Raw genomic sequence first — 19322 nt, 5'->3', positions numbered from 1 at the left:
TGGCCACCTCAGATGTTCTTTAGAATACTCAGCATCCTGCTCAAACTCCAGAGATTCTTCAACTATTCCTGCATCGTGCACTAGTTCAGATTCTTCACAGGATAAAGGTTCATTCACCTCTGGAGAACCCAGCAGTTCTTTCGGTGATTCAGATTCATTTTCTTGTGGAGACTGCAGTGGCGTATCAGCAGATACAGAATTTTCATCTGCTTGAGATTTCAGAGGCTCTTCAGGAAGGACAGTTTCCTCCACCAGTGGAGATCTGGGAGACTCTTCAAAAGGTATAGGTTCTCCTGCTAGTGGAGATTCTGGAGAATCTTCAGGAGATGCAGGTTCCTCTACTGACAGAGATGTTGAATGTTCGTCAACAGGTGCAGCTTCCTCCAAATGTGATTTTGAAAGTTCTTCAGGAGATTCAAGAGCATTAGTGGAGATGAACCTTTCTAGTGGAGATTGAGGTGTCTCCACTACTTCAGACGTATCTTTCTGAGCTGGTTTAACTTCCAGATGTTCCTCAGCATATGCATCTTCATACACTTGATATTCCAAAAGTTCTTCAGAAGATAAAGCTTCTTCTGCTAGTGGTGATTTTAGAGGTTCTACAGGAGATGCAATTTCCTCCAGCATTGGTGATTTAAGACTTTCTTCAGAAGGCATAGCATCCTGCACTGGTTGAGATTGTAGTAGTTCTTTGGAAGATGCAGATTTCAGAGGTTCATCAGGAGATGAAGGTTCCTCAACTTGTAAAGAGTGCAGAGGATCTTCCTCCTGCTCCTGGAAACAAGGTGACTTGAGATCTACAGAACCTGCTAAATCACCAGATTCTTGGAGTTGGACCTCATCAGATTCTGGATTCACAAAAACGTAATCTGATTCAGACAGAGTAAGATCTGGTGTTTGCTGTGATATCTCCTGCTGTGGTGTTAAAGCTGTGCTGTCCTCTGTAGAAAACCTCTTCATCATTTGGTCATATGAAGGTGTACAATCCTCCAAAGTCTCCTGATCGTTCTCAGGGATCTCGTTGAGGGCAGAAGACGGCTGCATTAATTCAGAAGCTCCAGAGCCAGACCGGTGTGACTGTGAAGACTTCTCACTTTCTTCCAGATCACTTTTCTCATAAACAGGAGAAAGATCGAGTGGTGAACCTTGTTCTTCCTCAGCATGGTCTTCAGAGGTCACGTGGGGTTGGTTTGAGGGGTGATTTTTTGATAGCTCGTTTGAGAATCTATCAATTGATGATTGACTAAAGTTGAAGAAGTATTGCTCAAGGGGTTCTGTGTGCATGTTTACAGATGTAAGTGATACAGATGTGTCTTTTTGGTCTGAAGGTTCACACTGAGGCTGGTTTTCATGGAGGTATAAAGATGAAAGCTGTAATGATGAAATGGGATGGGGTGAACAATGAGACAAAAAGTGAAGATGGCTACAGTACCTCTGGGGGGCGCTGTACAGCCCTACAAAGCAGGTTGTTTAATGAATATTAATTAGACATCTTGCACCTACATTAATTACATTTCAGATGTGTAATAAGTACCCAACAGCTAACATGTTCAGCAGCTCTGGTTCTGGAAAGTTCTCTCCTTATAATTTTTAATAGATGTTTCAGAAAAGTCTTCAATAAAGATGCAGGTGTCGAACCAAACCTATCAGATTTACACTCACCAAACACAGTTGAAGAAAAAAACTTTATGGTAACTTACTTTTTCCTCTAAAAGCTCAGTAGATTCAGTTTGAACTTCCTGAATTACACACACATCTCTGCAACACACAGCACGTGTCAAAATGTTAATGCTAAACATTATTAACTTTGCCTTTAAATCATCGATCAGCCATAACATTAAAACCACCTCCTTGTTTCTACACTCACTGTCCATTTTATCAGCTCCACTCACCATATAGAAGCACTTTGTAGTTCTACAATTACTGACTGTAGTCCATCTGTTTCTCTGCATGCTTTGTTAGCCCCCTTTCATGCTGTTCTTCAATGGTCAGTACTCTCCCAGGACCACTACAGAGCAGGTATTATTTGGGTGTTGGATTGGATCATTATCAGCACTGCAGTGACACTGACATGGTGGTGGTGTGTTAGTGTGTGTTGTGCTGGTATGAGTGGATCAGACACAGCAATGCTGATGGAGTTTTTAAACACCTCACTGTCACTGCTGGACTGAGAATAGTCCACCAACCAAAAACACCCAGCCAACAGCACCCTGTGGGGGTGTCCTGTGACCACTGATGAAGGTCTAGAAGATGACCAACTCAAACAGCAGCAATAGATGAGCAATTGTCTCTGACTTTACATCTACAAGGTGGACCAACTAGGTAGGAGTGTCTAATAGAGTGGACAGTGAGTGGACATGGTATGTAAAAACTCCAGCAGTGCTGCTGTGTCTGGTCCACTCATACCAGCACAACACACACTAACACACCACCACCATGTCATTGTAACTGCAGTGCTGAGAATCAACCACCACCCAAATAATACCTGCTCTGTAGTGGTCCTGTGAGACAGGGTAAAAGCAGGCTAAAAAACTATGTAGAGAAACAGATGGACTACAGTCAGTAATTGTAAAAGTGCTTTTATATTGTAAGTGGAGCTGATAAAATGGACAGTGAGTGTAGAAACAAGGAGGTGGTTTTAATGTTATGGCTGATCAGTGTATAACAAATACACCATCAATATATCATCCTAGCCCTCCACAGTATACAAACGGTGCCACTTGCCTTGTGATCTCCAGTTCCTCCAGCATGTCTCCATGGTAACTCTCAGAGTGGGCATGGCCTCCAGGCTCAGACCAGGATGGAACGTCGAGCAGCGAGGCCACCGAGAGATCCTCCTCTGATACGGCGGGCGGGTGTCTTTGAGATGTCTCCGTCCTCCTCACCATTCTTGGACTGGCGGCATCCTCTTGTACCGAGGACAGAGCTGTGCACACATACACACATTACTGTTTTAGAAACCTTTTGTATTAAAGGCTAACCTGGTGTAAGGAGCCAACAACTGGACCCCTACATGATGAATTTCTACTAAGTGGTCCACGATTGACTGGATGTGATGGACTGTTTAATGGTTTGAGCAGTATTTAATGGTAATTTAATAATAGCTGTGCCAACAAATATGAGATTTTAAAAGAGGCAGCCCAGTTGAACACTGTTCCAGAATGATAACACCCCCATACAGCTGATTAAATTGTTAAAGAGTGATCTAATTAACACCAGAATGAAGTCAAGCTTAAGTTCTTCCAACTGACCCAATGAAGCTTTATAGGCAGTTTGGAAAAAGCGCCAACATCTCACCACTAACCATTCAGGACTTGTTGAAGGGCATTTAGATCACCTGTTCTGGAGCTAAAAGATGGCCCTCCTCATTAAATTCTTGGAATGAAAATACTGCAATCTAATTCTAATAGTCCCTCAGTTCACACCCTTGTGTAAGTGTGTCTGATGTGCGGTTGTGTACCTTCACTGTGGTCAAGTGTTTTCTCGATCTCAGCATACGTTCTAGATGTTTGTTCCTGCACTGAATTGTTAAGCTGAGTGTTGATCAGGTGAACGATGTCCATACGGTTTATCTTCGTCAGCTTCTTTATTAAAGAGTCCTCTGTACAACATACAAACACATATACAATTATAGTGATTATAGTGATCCCCATCATTGCTGGTGTAATGCAACACCACTGAGTCTGTAACACTACTCATCTGTACGCCAGATCACAGAGAACAACTGTAAAAAGAATTATATTTCCAGAACTCATAGATAAGACCTACCTGTGCCATGCTTGCCTTCCCGTTCTACCCAGCGCTGTAAGAGAGCGTTACTCTGTTCCTGCAGTGAATTTGGGTTCTCAGATCGGACCTGCTGCACCTCAGCCTCACTGAACTCCAGCTCCTTAGCTAACTCTGTGCACAGGAAAACATTTACAATCACAGCTCTGGCTGCTTGTCTGTTGTATTACATCGTGCATGTGATCATTTGTATCATTTAGTCATATTTTGTGGATAAATGGATTAAACTATGTGGACAACTTTTCTTTCTAGTGATTTAAGCTATTTCAGCTTCACCCATTGCTAACAAGTGTATTGAATTAAGCTTTGATTATCAAATGTAGGGCAGTGGTAGTTCATTGAGTAAGGTATAGGGCTACTAATCAAAAGGTTGCTGGTTCAAGCCACCAGCACCACTATCGGACTGCCACTGTCGGGCCCCTAAGCAAGGTTCTTAGCCCCCAATTTTTTAATCGTTATGGCTAGAGCAATGGAAACACATTCACCATGATCATCTCACAATCTGATAAAGCAATCTGGGCTGGAGAAATAATTGTCTGGGGCTGATTTGATTTTTGCACCCCTATGTTTAAATGAAAAGAACATCCCATAGTACTGAAGTTGAAGACAGCTTGGAAAATGAGCTCAAACATAAGCTTTGTTGAGGAAGAATGGCTATGCTGGCATCCAACATCTTTAAGGTGGATTGAAACACCAATGGCAATTCAGGAATCATCGGACAACACTGGTGCCAGATCTTGACCTCTCTAATGCTGCCATGTCTTACTAGAAGTGTCCCAAAATCTATCGAAAAGCCCAAAAAATGGAGGCTGGTTTAATTTCATTTAGTCTCATCAGATGCTTCATCCTGGTTCAGCTCCACTCCGGAAACACTGGGCGCGGGGCAGGAATATCCTGGCAGGTCACGTATCTATTGCAAGAGTTCTGCCACTCACCTCAAACATAGCCAATAATGTCTGTGAGTAGATGCCTGTTCAGCTGATAGCACCACTGACTTCCAAACCCGATGGTGGGCTAACATAATATATCGCTGTGCTACAAGCAACAGAGGGTGGTGTAGCAGTAATAGAAAGCACAACTGGATAGAGGATTGTATGTTACGTTTAGGTTTTCTTATGCATAAATGATAAGCCAGCTGCTAATCTGGTGTCTTTAAGATTTTAGTACTTGTTATCAGCAATACCCTCAAAACTCCAGTGGAAAATAAGAAGCAAACAAGACGTTTGCTGATGAACTACATTGTGTAATTTCAGCAGACCATTCCTTTAACTACTGAGAGGTTCACTATCCCTTACCTGCCCAGCTGAAACCAAGAAGATCAGCAATAATGGATAAAATCTCTTCTTTACGATCAGCATCATCATTCCAGTCCACTGTAAACATGCCATGTACAAAATAATTTAACAACACATACATATGATACTACATTTCACACAACACACACCTGAGTTAGTAACATTTGGGTTAGTAAATAAACTTAAGGGCTCAAACATACCCTACCAAAATCTAACAAAGCAAATCCAAACTGCATTCTGAGTCTTTCTGCAATAGAGCTCTATACAACACTTCTATAGGCCAAGCATCTTTTGGTAAAAATACTCTGAGCTTCAAATTGACTAAAGAGATTGTGTGTAGATAAATTCACAGAAGGAGTGTTAAGGCCTCAGCATACTTCATGCGGAGACGACGTTCGCCTGGCTTCGGCGACCAATGTGACGTAATTGTGGAGAAAGCGAACAACCACGGACGTCACACAGAGGCTTTACTCGCCTTGTCGCACACATAGATGCTGGGTGAACTCCACGGACGATGACACCTGTGATTAGTCAGTAAAAAAAGAGGCGTGCCATGAAAACAAATATGGACGATTTTGAGCAGCGTCTCAACTGTGATCATCGGCTGCGTCCGAAATCGCATACTTCCATACTGAACAGTACGCAGGAGCGGGTAGTGTGTCCGAATACGTAGTATTCATTAAACAGTACCCGAAAAGTACCCGGATAATCTACTACTTGGGCAGCTATTTTTGTGTATGCAAACACAGCACACTTGCGTACTGAAAGAGCTACTTCTGTACAGACCGAGCAGTGCGCACTGCCTCTAATTTAGTACGTACTGTTTAAGTATGTGATTTCAGACGCAGCCACGATTTTTTGGTAGTCATGAAACTTAACATCATAAATATCACAGCGTCATCTGCAGCTGTGGAGCAGACGCGACAGGCAAAACGAAACGTAAGCTCGTGAAGGCGCGTTCGGGCTCGTGAAGGCGCGTTCGGTTTCGTGCAGCGCTCGCGAACTTAGTTTCGCAGGAAGTATGCAGAGGCCTTTTAGAAGAGTGTAATAGTTCAAAAGTAAGCACCTCCTACAGGTGAGCTGATTTGCCCAATTAGGTTGCATAGGCTATTTCTTAAAAAAGATGATTGTTTTGGAGAAGGCTTGTGGTCATTAACCCTCAACATATTAACAGTTAGTAGGTAGGAATAAGCAAGGCAAAAATCCCTTAACTAATAAGAGATGAAACCACCAAAGGAATGCAAGACGAAATGTATTTGCAGTGCTTTGACCCGAGTAGAGTAAGCTTGAGCCCCATGTCAGACTTAAAAGAAGACAAAGTGCAAAAAAAAGGTAAGAAAATCAAACATCCTATGTAGACTACCTCAAGTAAAAGCCAATCTTGAGATTTCAACATACACATGAATACAAATAAAAAAAAATACGTCAACATACACAAAAATATGACATGACATGACACACAAGACAACCAAACACAAGTGACACCACAGGACAGTAAAAGAATAGACAGGACAATGAGAACCAAAGAGAGACTTCTGGGCCTTACATTGAAATAAGCATTTAATCGTAAGGGGTGGGGAAAAAGGACATAAGTCATGTATATGTACCTTTAACTTGATCAGGACTACTGCTATCAATGACTCGCTGAACCTGCGTCTCCTCACAATCCTCCCAGTTGTGTCTTTTTTCAAATATGTCTTCACCTATAGAGTGGGGTCTGATTCCCTGCAACACCCTGTTCTCCCTATCAAGAGAGGCATGGTAACTTTCCTTTTCATGAGTACCTCCAAGTTCCTGAGTTTGTACATGAGGCTCACTTGTCTGTTTTTGAGGTGTACTGTGAGACGTTTGTTCAACAGGCACAGGTATTTTGGATAAACTCTTTGGTTTAGCTGAAGAGGAACTAAACAAGTCCGAAAAAGAGGTGTCTGCTTCTGATTTGGGCCTTCGATGCTGTTCAGTCGAGTCACCTTTCTCTAAGACATGGTCAAAACTGGTGGCTTTTACTGGAATCTTTGATTTGCGATTCCTGACATCAGATTCTTCAGGAGGATCTCTGGATGAAGTAAGAGGCGAATCCATTGTTGTCTGATGTTTCTCATGCAAAAAATGATGCACAGCATCTTCTTCAGATGGATTTTCAATCACTGAGTGTTGATCATCATCTGAGTCAGAAGATTCCTGTTCGGGGTAGATTGATCGGGTAACTGTAAAGGGGGCCGTATTAATATCTGTAATCGAAGTCTCAATTAGATCTAGATCCTTCTCTTCTGGGCTCTCTAGGTCACTTGGATTTTCAAAATCTCTAGATTGATCTGAAGAATCATTGGTTGGAGAACATTCTTCAGCATAGTCTTCTAAATGTGCTGTGGTTGAATCCAGTTGGATTTCTAGTGAGTTGCTAAACATTGTTCCACTTTGACCTTCTTGCCTACAAAAAACCTCCTCTGTAGGATCTTCACTTATGGGAAAAAAGGCAAAACCATTTTGCTCTTCATCCACGCTCCTTTTGGTCATATCAATAGCACCACCCCTGGTCATCTCAAAAAGCTTTCCTTCCTGAAATAGGAAAGGGTTTTTTGAATCCCCGTTTTCTGTAGGACTCGCAGCATAAGGCATCTCTGGTGTGGACCCATGAGACCTACTGTCTGAAGCCATGGTGAGAATTTTCTGCTCTTCAGTCTCAATCGGTGAGTCATTTTCATCATCTACTAACTCTTCCTCAACATGTGATGATAAGCTGTGTGATGTTTCCTCATACAGTGCAGTCTGTTCTTCTTGGAGTTTATTTGCATCATCGGGGCATAGAAAAGACTGAGGCACTTCATCTTCTGAGGTGTTCACCTTGACGAGAGACTTGGAATCATCATCATCGCAATAATTTTCAGTTGACTCCTCATTCAAAGCTGCTGCTATAGTGTCTACCTGATCTGGTTCTTCAAGGAACTCAGGGGAAATGTCTTCCAGGCACTGCTCTTTTTTGTGAATTTCAATGTAGATTTGCATAGGTGACATCTCCAACTGTTTCTCATCCGCCCATTCTTCATGTTCCTGATTGTCAGATGTGGATTGTTCAGAGACCTCCTGAGGTAGTTCAGCAAAGGAATCATAATGATCTGACTCTGGATATGAATCTAACACAGGACTAGACTCAAGTTCAGCTTCATTGCCTAATGGACTTCCTTCGCAAGACTGTGGCTCAAATTCCTTCTCTTGTACGGAGAAGTCAAACCTCACCTTTCTTGTTTTGGTGTCTTTTTCAATTTCGTCAAATACTCTGATTTTTGTAGCCATTTTAAACATCATTTCCTCAGGAGTAAACTGCTTTTCCATTTCACAATCTTCTGCAGGATCATTGTTCTCTGGATGAGACTGTTCTGGCTGTAAAGACACTGAATAATCTAGTGTATCTGAAGCTTCTAGAGTCTCAAACGTATCATCAATTTCATTTTGCACCTTAAGCTCAGCTAAATCATTGGAATTATTTTCTATGTCATAAAATTGTTTAATGTTCCCAGGTATCTGTAGCATCTCTTCCTTAGTTCTGAACTGCACTTGCACAGGACTGGTGGTCCCCAAATCTTCCTCCTGATTTTCTTCAACTTGGGAACCTGAGTAAGGCTTAAAGGGAGGTGAAAGGCACGGTAAGTCTGAAAGCTCAGCATAGTGAAATTCATCAGCCCCCTGTTCTGAACTTTGCAAGTCTGGTCTCTCACCTATGGGAGATGCCTCTAATGAATCTGGACATTTGTAGTCCTTGGTTGGACTGGGCTCAATAGAATCTGGAGACTTGTGTGATGATGCATCCTCTTTTACTGGTGTAGTCTCCAGTGAGTCACACTGGCAGGGAGTTTGAGGGTCATCTATTGTTACAGGCTGTAGGTTATCTAGTTTGTCAGGTTTAGTTGGTGAGGTATAGTAAGGTAATTGCTCCATTTTTTTAAATTCTGTAGACTCTTCAGTTTCATCAGTGACTCCATGAGCATCATCAATTTGTTCGGTTTCTTCATATGCAAAACCATGAGGGTCATCAATTTGTTCAGGTTCTTCATACGCACAACCATGAGGGTCATCAATTTGTTCCATTTCTTTATACGCAAAACCATGAGGGTCATCAATTTGTTCAGTTTCTTCAGATGCAAAACCATGAGGGTCATCAATTTGTTCAGTTTCTTCAGATGCAAAACCATGAGGGTCATCAATTTGTTCAGTTTCTTCAGATGCAAAACCATGAGGGTCATCAATTTGTTCAGTTTCTTCAGATGCAAAACCATGAGGGTCATCAATTTGTTCAGTTTCTTCAGATGCAAAATCGTTACCATTGTTATTCTGAATCAAAATGCTTCTTTCAGTGGTAACAGTCTCAACGCTTGTTTCCTGCTCTTGGTGGACTGAGGTTTGGATTTCTGTAGGTGACGACTCTTGCACTGTAGTCATATATTCATATTGGTGTTCTTCCTCTGTTTCCTGTAAAGTAGTCATTTTAAGCTCTGGTTGGACTGGACTACTGACTTCTGTAAATGATGATAAAATCTGCACAGAGTCAGGGGACTTGGGGTAACATATGTCCTCTTTGGTGGGTGTAGTCTCCAGTGAGTCTAGCCGGCACAAATGTTCAGGTTTATCAAATATTATAGTCTGTACATGATCTTGTTCATCAGGTACAGATGACACAGTTGCACAGTAAATACTTTGGTGAATTTCCTGAAATTCTTCAGAAGCAGCAGTTTCTTCATCGGCTTGTAAAAAACCATCATTTCCTTCAACTGCTGAAGCATTATAGCTGCTATCCAGACCTTGAGCTGAACTGTAACTCTCAGTGTCAACACTCTTATAACATATCCCCTCTTCTGTTTGGATTTCTGTAGGTGACGACTCTTGCACTGTAGTCATATATTCATATCGGTGTTCTTCCTCTGTCTCTTGTAAAGTTGTGTCTTCAAGCTCTGGTTGGACTGGACTTCTGACTTCTGTAAATGATGATAAAATCTGCACAGAGTCAGGGGACTTGGGGTAACATATGTCCTCTTTGGTGGGTGTAGTCTCCAGTGAGTCTAGCCGGCACAAATGTTCAGGTTTATCAAATATTATAGTCTGTACATGATCTTGTTCATCAGGTACAGATGACACAGTTGCACAGTAAAGACTTTGGTGAATTTCCTGAAATTCTTCAGAAGCAGCAGTTTCTTCATCGGCTTGTAAAAAACCATCATTTCCTTCAACTGCTGAAGCATTATAGCTGCTATCCAGACCTTGAGCTGAACTGTAACTCTCAGTGTCAACACTCTTATAACATATCCCCTCTTCTGTTTGGATTTCTGTAGGTGACGACTCTTGCACTGTAGTCATATATTCATATCTGTGTTCTTCCTCTGTCTCTTGTAAAGTTGTGTCTTCAAGCTCTGGTTGGACTGGACTTCTGACTTCTGTAAATGATGATAAAATCTGCACAGAGTCAGGGGACTTGGGGTAACATATGTCCTCTTTGGTGGGTGTAGTCTCCAGTGAGTCTAGCCGGCACAAATGTTCAGGTTTATCAAATATTATAGTCTGTACATGATCTTGTTCATCAGGTACAGATGACACAGTTGCACAGTAAAGGCTTTGGTGAATTTCCTGAAATTCTTCAGAAGCAGCAGTTTCATCATCGGCTCCTAAAAAACCATAATTTCCTTTAACTGCTGAAGCATTATAGCTGCTATCCAGACCTTGAGCTGAACTGTAACTCTCAGTGTCAACAGTTTTAAAAGATATCTCCTCTGCTGTTTGAATTTCTGTAGGTGACGACTCTTGCACTGTAGTCATATATTCATATTGGTGTTCTTCCTCTGTCTCTTGTAAAGTTGTGTCTTCAAGCACTGGTTGGACTGGACTTCTGACTTCTGTAAATGATGATAAAATCTGCATAGAGTCAGGGGACTTGGGGTAACATATGTCCTCCTTGGTGGGTGTAGTCTCCAGTGAGTCTAGCTGGCACAAATGTTCAGGTTTATCGAATATTACAGTCTGTACGTGATCTTGCTCATCAGGTACAGATGACACAGTTGCACAGTAAAGACTTTGGTGAATTTCTTCATCGGCTCTTAAAAAACCATCATTTCCTTCAACTGCAGAAACATTATAACTGCTATCCAGACCTTGAACTGAACTGTAACTCTCAGTGTTAACAGTCTTAAAACATATCTCCTCTTCTGTTTGGATTTCTGTAGATGACAACACATGCTGATCATCTTCCTCAGACTGTAAAAATGTTCCCTCAGGCTCTATTTGGACCTGATTTTTGATTTGCATTGATAACTCCTCATCAATGGGGGTAGTATCCAATGAGTCACGCTGTGCACTTTCTTCAGTAGTCATTGTAACAGAATGTATCTTATCATCAGAGTCATCTGGTCTATATGTGAGAGATTCAGAAGAAAGGCTTTGCTGGAGTTTCTGATCTTCTACAAAATCAGGTTCTTCAGTGACTTCATAATCCTCATCAATTTGTCTCGTTTCTTCAATCGAGGTGGCTTCATGGCTGTTGTCAAGCTCTTGACCTACAGATTGGGTGTCATCTAGAACATCAGGTCTAGATGTTCTTGTTAAAGAGTAAAGGCTATGCTGAATTTCTTCAGCCTCTGTAGCTTCCATGCTCATTTTATTTAAATTAATTTGGTTCGTTTCGTCAACTGCATCATCAACCTCTTGCTCTACAGGGTGTTTGTTGTCTAGGTAGTCAGGGCTAGATGTTACACTGTAAATTTCATCAATTTGCTTAAACTCAGCAGTTTCTGCAGAGGACAGCTTGTCCTCAGTTTTTTCAACAGCAGAAACCATATAGCTATCATCTAGATCCTCAGCTAATGTTTCCCTTTCATCCTCAAAACTCTCTCCCTGATTTGTTTGGACGCCTCTTGGGATCTCTGTAGAAGAAAAGTTTTGGACATTTACAACTGAACTTTCAATTTCCACTGATGATAATATTTGCATTGAAGTTTTAGGACCACTCATTGTAACAGACTGTGGGATGTCTACATTGTCAGGTCCACCTGGTAAAGTTATGCCACAGTTGCTTTGCATAATATCCTGAAATTCATCAGACACTACAGATTCATATGTGACTCTGGAAGTATTTTCCTTAAATGAGACTTCATAGTTCTGGTAGAGACTTTGATCGGGCTCAAAATGTATTCCCGGCTCTGTTTCTTGTATGTATGTTTCCTCAAGCTTGGTCTGAACAGGACTTTCAATTTCCTTTGATGATAAAACTTGGTTTACATCTGGGGATTTTGGAGAGGCAAACGAGTAAAGGCAAGGCTGAATTTCAGATATTTTCCTAAGTTCCACAGACTTAACACTTTTCTCAAAGGAAATCTCTTCATTAGCTTTAGCTTCTTCCTGAGCAAAATCATGATCCTGACCAGAACCGTCAATGTCAACCTGCTGAATTTGGACTTGACTGCAGATATCTAATGGAGAAAACTGTTGCACAGTTGTCATATAACCATGCTGGGCTTCTTCTTCTGCCTGAAGCTGTATATACAGCTCTTCTGTATATTTACCTTGTAGTTGGTCTTCCTTGGTAGGTGACAGAACCTGCTTGGCACTTGCTTGTGGAGATTGTATAAATTCTGCATATGTTTCACTCTCTCCTAAGCTTGTCCTTGGTGTTCTTGAAATGATGCCAGGTGAATCTTCATCTTCGGCCACAGCACCCACTTCATCATGGATTTGAGCTGCAGAAGCCAATGTGTCTGCTTGGTTTGGGGAATAGTACCCTTTAGCACCCTCCTCCAATTGATCATCATCATCCTGTATGATATGGGTCTCTGTGTAGGTTGTGTAGCTGATTTGTGAGGAGTCTGCTACTCTTATAAACAGTTGAAATTTTGGGTTCTCTTCAAGTTCCTCCCTGATAACAGCGCTGAAGTCTTCGGAGAGTTTCCGGTTTGGGCTAATCTGTAGTTCATCAGATATTCTTCGATTACGCAGGATACCTTGACTTTCATAGTGCAACCTTTCAGGACTACAATTTTCCTCATGTTGCCACCTTTCTGAAGCAACTGTTGGTTCATCAGTTAAGACTTTATTTGGACTGAGTTCATCTGAGCATTCTTCATCTTGTCTGATTACTTTATCATCAATGAGGAAGGTCACTTCCTTAACCTGTAATTCTGACACGTGAGAAGTTTGTACTTGTGTTTCAGGTTGGATTCTGTATTCTAGTGCTTGAGAAGCTTCTTGAAACTGTTCCAGACAATCAGTAGCTATTTTGTTCTCAGTCTGCAGTTCGTCTGTCCTCAAATCTATGTCCATGGATTTTTGAGCATCCTCCATAGATGATGTTTTGGACACAGTAATAGCTTTATGTTCAAAAAGTCCAGATTTGTTTTTCGATGGGTCTTGTCCAGTTTGAAATGCCCTCATCAGCTCCTTTACAGACATGGAATGCTCTATTCTTTCAGTCTGAGATTTGGGGGATTTGGGAGATTTAGGAGGTGAGATATTAAAAACATCATTTTCTTTTGTCATAGAGAAGGACTTGCTCTGGATGGTGGTGGCTTGTTTTTCTATCTTCTGGCTTTCCACCTTTGTCTCCTCTTCCATTTTTTTCTTAAATAATTTGACCCGATCTTTGATGGAGCCTATAGAAGTCTCAACGACTTTTGGTGACACTGGTGGTGGTCCTAAATCAGATTCTCCGGGTGGAAGTTGAAGTTCAGATTCCCTGAGAATGGCATCTCCATCCAGTGACTCCTCAGAGCTTACTCTCTCCAGTTCATCTTCTGAACTACAACTTACAAACTCTCTCCCCTTTAGCTTCTTTCTTGCAGGTTTTTTGATTCGAGGTGGGTAAGACTTTGAAGGTAGGACAACCTCATTGAAGGTCTCCTCAACAACATTCTCTTCATGGGCTGGATCAGTTGGCACAAGCAAAGTCTGTATATAGTTTTTTAAGTCAGTGCTAAGATGTGAAACCATATCAGAGGCGTCCTTTTTTAATGGGGTGGCATAATTAACAGAGCGTGTAATTCTCACTTCTGTGAATACTGGTTCTTCAGCAACTGCATATGCAATGGTTTCTTCTTTCATATACTGATCCTCTTGAATGTGTGATGATTTTTCAGTATCTTCACCTAATTCACTGGCACGCAGGATCTTTCCAACCTTTTCCAGGTCCTCCTTTACTCTCCCTACAATTTCAAAAGGCTCTTCTTGGTCCATGGCCGATTTCACTTCAACTTCCACGAGCGACATCTCCGAGACATCTGTAGTTAAGAAGCCGGACATTCTGATCAGGTCTTGCTTCATATCAGAAATATCTGAAAGGAGGTCCGGGCTAGCAAGTGTAGCTGGATCGTGAACCACGTGTGTGTGCAGAGCGGAGAATTCGGTCGATTCGCTTTCGTCCCCATCTTTATTAAAACGGTTTACAGAAGAGAAGGGGAATATAAGGGACAGAAGACAGTGAAAAACTGGTCAGGGAAGGAGCATTACACTTGAGAGAATTGGGGTAAGGTCAATATATTAGTAAATCCCTATACTCATGGATCCTGGGAATAATTGGTTGCAGCTAAGCAGAGAAAATAAATAAAGCAAGGTATGACATAACAAACAGGAAATAACTTGCTTAGACATGTTAAAGCACTCATTCATTCACTAAAAAGTAAAAAAAAATTAAAAAGATTAAAGCCATGGTCACACTAGAAACGAGCTGTTAGCATCTTTCTGCAAAGTATGAGTGGCCAAGCCGGGACTGGGAGATTAGAAAGTGAAGTGGTGCAGTTTGCTGTTTGGCCATTACAAAACTACAACATTTTTGCAGCAGCCACCTTTCAAAAGATAATTTAGAATTTTCCAGGTGTGTTTAAAAATTTAACCTTGCCAGAATATACACTAATCAGCCATAACATTAAAACCACCTCCTTGTTTCTACACTCACTGTCCATTTTATCAGCTCCACTTACCATATAGAAGCACTTTGTAGTTCTACAATTACAATTACTAGTCCATCTGTTTCTCTACATACTTTTTTAACCTGCTTTCACCCTGTTCTTCAATGGTCAAGACCACCACAGAGCAGGAATTATTTAGGCGGTGGATCATTCTCTGCAGTGCACTGCAGTGACAATGACATGGTGGTGGTGTGTTAGTGTGTGTTGTGCTGGTATGAGTGGATCAGACACAGCAGTGCTGCTAGAGTTTTTAAATACTGTGTCCACTCACTGTCCACTCTATTAGACACTCCTACCTAGTTGGTCCACCTTGTAGATGTAAAGACAGAGATGATCACTCATCTATTGCTGCTGTTTGAGTTGTGAAAGCAGGTTAAAAAAGCATGCAGAGAAACAGATGGACAACAGTCAGTAATTGTAGAACTACAAAGTGCTTCTATATGGAAAGTGGAGCTGATAAAATGGACAGTGAGTGTAGAAACAAGGAGGTGGTTTTAATGTTATGGCTGATTGGTGTGTGTCAGCTACTACATCAGTTCTACAAGTACTTAGATCGTTTGGATGTTGTTCTTTAACTGCTGCCAGGATGTTTTTAAACACAACATAATAAGAACCAGCATCAAATCCAGCCTATAAAAGTAGGTCTATTCAACAGTTCCGCTACAAGCTAAATATATACTGCAGCCAATTAACATAATCATTTATAACAATAATTTATAGGTAATATGGCTAATTATATTTACAGAACACAATTACAATACAAATCAACCTCAAGATATAAAAATAAATGTAAATAAACATTTTTTTCAATATTCACATTATTATCTCAGTTGTTTATCCAACATTATCTCCAGTGTTTACGAATCTAGTCGTATCCAATTACCCTGATTGCGTTACGCTTCACCGATACAACCCTCCACTGCTGACTGAGGAGCTTTGCAACTGACAAACGCCCCCTCCGACACATGCTCAGTACCAACTGCCCCTTTTCACCTGCACGAGGTGAGTTCATATGCGGATCAGCCTTGTGCACGGAGAGCCACACCCTGATCAGCATTATTCCCCAACGCTGAGCAGGCACCATCAATCAGCCAGCAGAGGTCATAATTGCACCAGTTATGAGGAACTCAGTCAGAGCTAAGATTCAAAAGGATGTATTCAGAATCCCAGCTCCGGTGTGGTAAAGTATTTTACCGCTGCGCCACCTGAGAGGCGAGATTTTAACTATTTGATTTACACAATATAATTATATATAATTCACACTCCAACCGGTGGCACTGAAACTAATTTATGGGAATAACGTGCATGGAGGTAAATTGTCATTAAAATAACAATTTAGGTTTTTTATTTGGTTTGAATGATGTATGCTATTTTGCATAGATTTACAACATATAATTCAAATTAAGTTTTACACTTTCAGGAAAATAATCGAGAGGAGTGAATACTTGTCCAAGGCACTTTTAAATACACTTGATTTACTGATCGTACTCATTCCAAAACAGTGCACTCCTGTTACCAGTATAATACAGTACTTCTAGGCCATTGGGAGGGCGGGTGAAGACGTAATTCATTTATTCTTATATCTGAAAGTATCCAAATGGTTAAATACACAAAACCAGATGTGTTTCCCAATGTAAATCTCACTGCTTATGGCCACAAGTTTCTACTACAGCTGCAAGTTTCTGATGTAACTGTGACATATAACACAGAAATCTAAATACAGAGCAGCAATGGATGAAACAGTGACACACAGCCAATCTCAAGATTGTTCAGAAACATAAAAACACAACTGCAATATTAAATTCATTACACATCACAAGCTATATTTAATTATTAATAAGTATATTCAGATGCTATGCTATGGCTAATTTTAAGCTTAATGATTAAAGTGGTCTGTTGTAATACTGATGAGTATTAATGAAAATGAATTACAACTAATAAAAACAACAAAATTGCACAAAATAACCTAAAAGCAAACTGAAAATAATGATAAATGATATAATGCAAACACACACACACACACACACACACACACACACACACACACACAAACATACACACACACACACACACAAACATACATGAGTAAGTCAAGTTATTTCCATGCAAAGCAGAATGCCCATGCATGTTCCATGTGAAAGAAGTGATTTAGACTTAAGAAGCAGTGGTTTTATTACATGCTAATAAAGCTAAAACACAATTCAGTAAGAAGCTATAATAAAAATGGCACCATTAGTTGGTCTAATGGTAGACTGCAGAAATGCTGGAATGCAGACTGAAAGCACTATAGTGGGGCTTAAAAAAAACAATCATGCATGTGAAACAACAAAACAGCAAAGTGGGCATGTGCAGCTGCCTGTGTTGTGATGTACCATTACAGTTAAGTTAAAACAAAAAGTATATATTTAATTTAAGAAACTAAATCTAGACAAACGTTTTGTTAATTAAAAAAAAAAGAAGTTGTGAGCTTGTGCTATAATAAATATAATAATAATGTTTTTAATAATGCATGTCCTTCAGCCTAGCCATTTATGGCCAACAAAGGGGGCATGGAGGCGCAGATGATTGACCTGTTGGTTCCTCATGTTGTGTAAAAGTGTTTCTAATGTTTTAGAAATACCAGTGTTTTTGGTTGAGTGTGTAGCCACTGATGCAGCGCTGCTTTCACATTATCATCACATGAAAATCTTCTGTACTTTAAAGCTTCTTTGAGCGTTCAAAAAGGTAGAAATCTGCCTAAGACAGGTAATTAGCTATTGGTCTAGCTGTTTTATTAGTTCATGGAAAATTGTATTACTCTACAAAGGTTATTTGTTGGTTGAAATAATTAACTTATAGCAGTTTAAAGACTGTTCGCCATCCTATTGTATTGCTAGCATTAGGACTAGATTAGATAGCGTGCTGGGAAGCTTATTAACTATCATGCTAACAAAGTAGGTGTGAAACACTTATATAACTAGCCTTGCAGCAGCTGTTACAGTAACAGAATTGAGGTCAACATAAGTAAAATAAAGAGGACAAGGGGAGAGTTAAACACAGTATTTACTGAGCGTTGAATATGATGCAGTATGAGTGATGTGTATGATTTCTAAATGAATTGAACTGAAAGCTAAAAGGAAATGTGTATCCATATAAATCAAGGATCCATTTCAACAGACACTAGTATAAAATACATCTAAAATACATTCTGTTTAACTGAACTCGTACTGAGAACATGCAGCTGCTATTAGAAATATAAAATCACTCTGGCTTACATTTGTCGTGTGTCTTTTCACTCTAAAAAGAAAAAAGGAAATCATTAATAATCCAGAATTTTAAGGAAATATTTCTGATGACTAAAGTTTCAGTCTGATGTGGTTTTACCTCCTCATCAGGATCTTGATCTGAATCAGATTCCTAAAAACAAAGAAAGGTGGAATCTTGTTACCCAGAATGAATTAAGTGGGAAATTAATTCTACAGGTATAAATCATAGACTACCCCGTTTGTGGCCACAGTCGGGGGAAGGCCCTGTCCTGTTTCAGTATAACTGTGTCCCTATGCAACAAGCAAGATCCATAAATACATGGTTCGTACTCCAGACCCCTTCAGAGCCGTTACCCATTACCTCAACCCCAGATAACATCTTTAAGATGAACTGGAACGTTAATTGTGAGCCAGGCATGCTTGGAATCAGTATAACTGTGTATCAGTTGAGGTTATGTTTACTGATTACTAATTATCAGTGGCTTAGATTAAAAGAACATAGGAAGCTGGGCACCTTTACAGAATCATGTCCTTCAGCCTGGTCATTTATGGCCGATGAAGGGGGCATGGAGGCGCAGATGATTGACCTGTCAGTTCCTCTTGCTGAATTAACGTGTTTCTATTTGTTTTGGTTTCATCCTCACATATTTGCCAGCTCCTCTTTTGGTGATCTGCTTTCTCTTGAAGATGTGATTGATGGATCGAAGGAATGCTCAATTCAGTCTGGTGTTCTGCCAACGCATGATGAAGACACTATTTTTTTCCTGGGAAGCCAGCCATGGCACTTTTTCGGCAGTAACAACAAAACCACCCTTTATGGAGCCCTACGTTTGGACCCATGCTGGTGTGCAATCAGTGCTCTGGGTTTATCACTATCTCTGGCTTGTCCTGGGTGTTTCTTCCTTTACCCTTTTTCCAAATACTTGGTTTGTCACAGGCAGCTGCAAAAGCTTGCCATATTGTGACAGCCAGTTTTCATTTCTGCTCTTTCCCTTTTCTATCCGCTTTCTCCGCTGTGGGCATCAAATGTTTTGTGCCAGGCATTTAGTTCTTTGGTT

General features: G+C 40.6%; 1 protein-coding gene across 1 annotated transcript in view; it reads right to left on the bottom strand.

Annotated features, from left to right (window-relative positions):
- ank2a (ankyrin 2a, neuronal) overlaps positions 1-19322 on the bottom strand; it is a 64866-nt gene that overhangs the window by 6893 nt on the left and 38651 nt on the right. Inside the window, exons 35-41 of the mRNA XM_063008480.1 lie at positions 18383-18415; positions 18274-18295; positions 5082-5159; positions 3769-3900; positions 3461-3601; positions 2725-2926; positions 1701-1758 (exon numbers count right to left, since the gene is read on the bottom strand). Coding sequence (XP_062864550.1) covers positions 1701-1758; positions 2725-2926; positions 3461-3601; positions 3769-3900; positions 5082-5159; positions 18274-18295; positions 18383-18415 — 666 coding nt within the window. The remainder of the gene's footprint in view (positions 1-1700; positions 1759-2724; positions 2927-3460; positions 3602-3768; positions 3901-5081; positions 5160-18273; positions 18296-18382; positions 18416-19322) is intronic.

The sequence above is a fragment of the Trichomycterus rosablanca genome, chromosome 14 (assembly GCF_030014385.1).
Source record: "Trichomycterus rosablanca isolate fTriRos1 chromosome 14, fTriRos1.hap1, whole genome shotgun sequence".
In the NCBI taxonomy this organism is placed as follows: Eukaryota; Metazoa; Chordata; class Actinopteri; order Siluriformes; family Trichomycteridae; genus Trichomycterus; species Trichomycterus rosablanca.
This window is presented reverse-complemented; position numbering and strand designations above follow the sequence as displayed.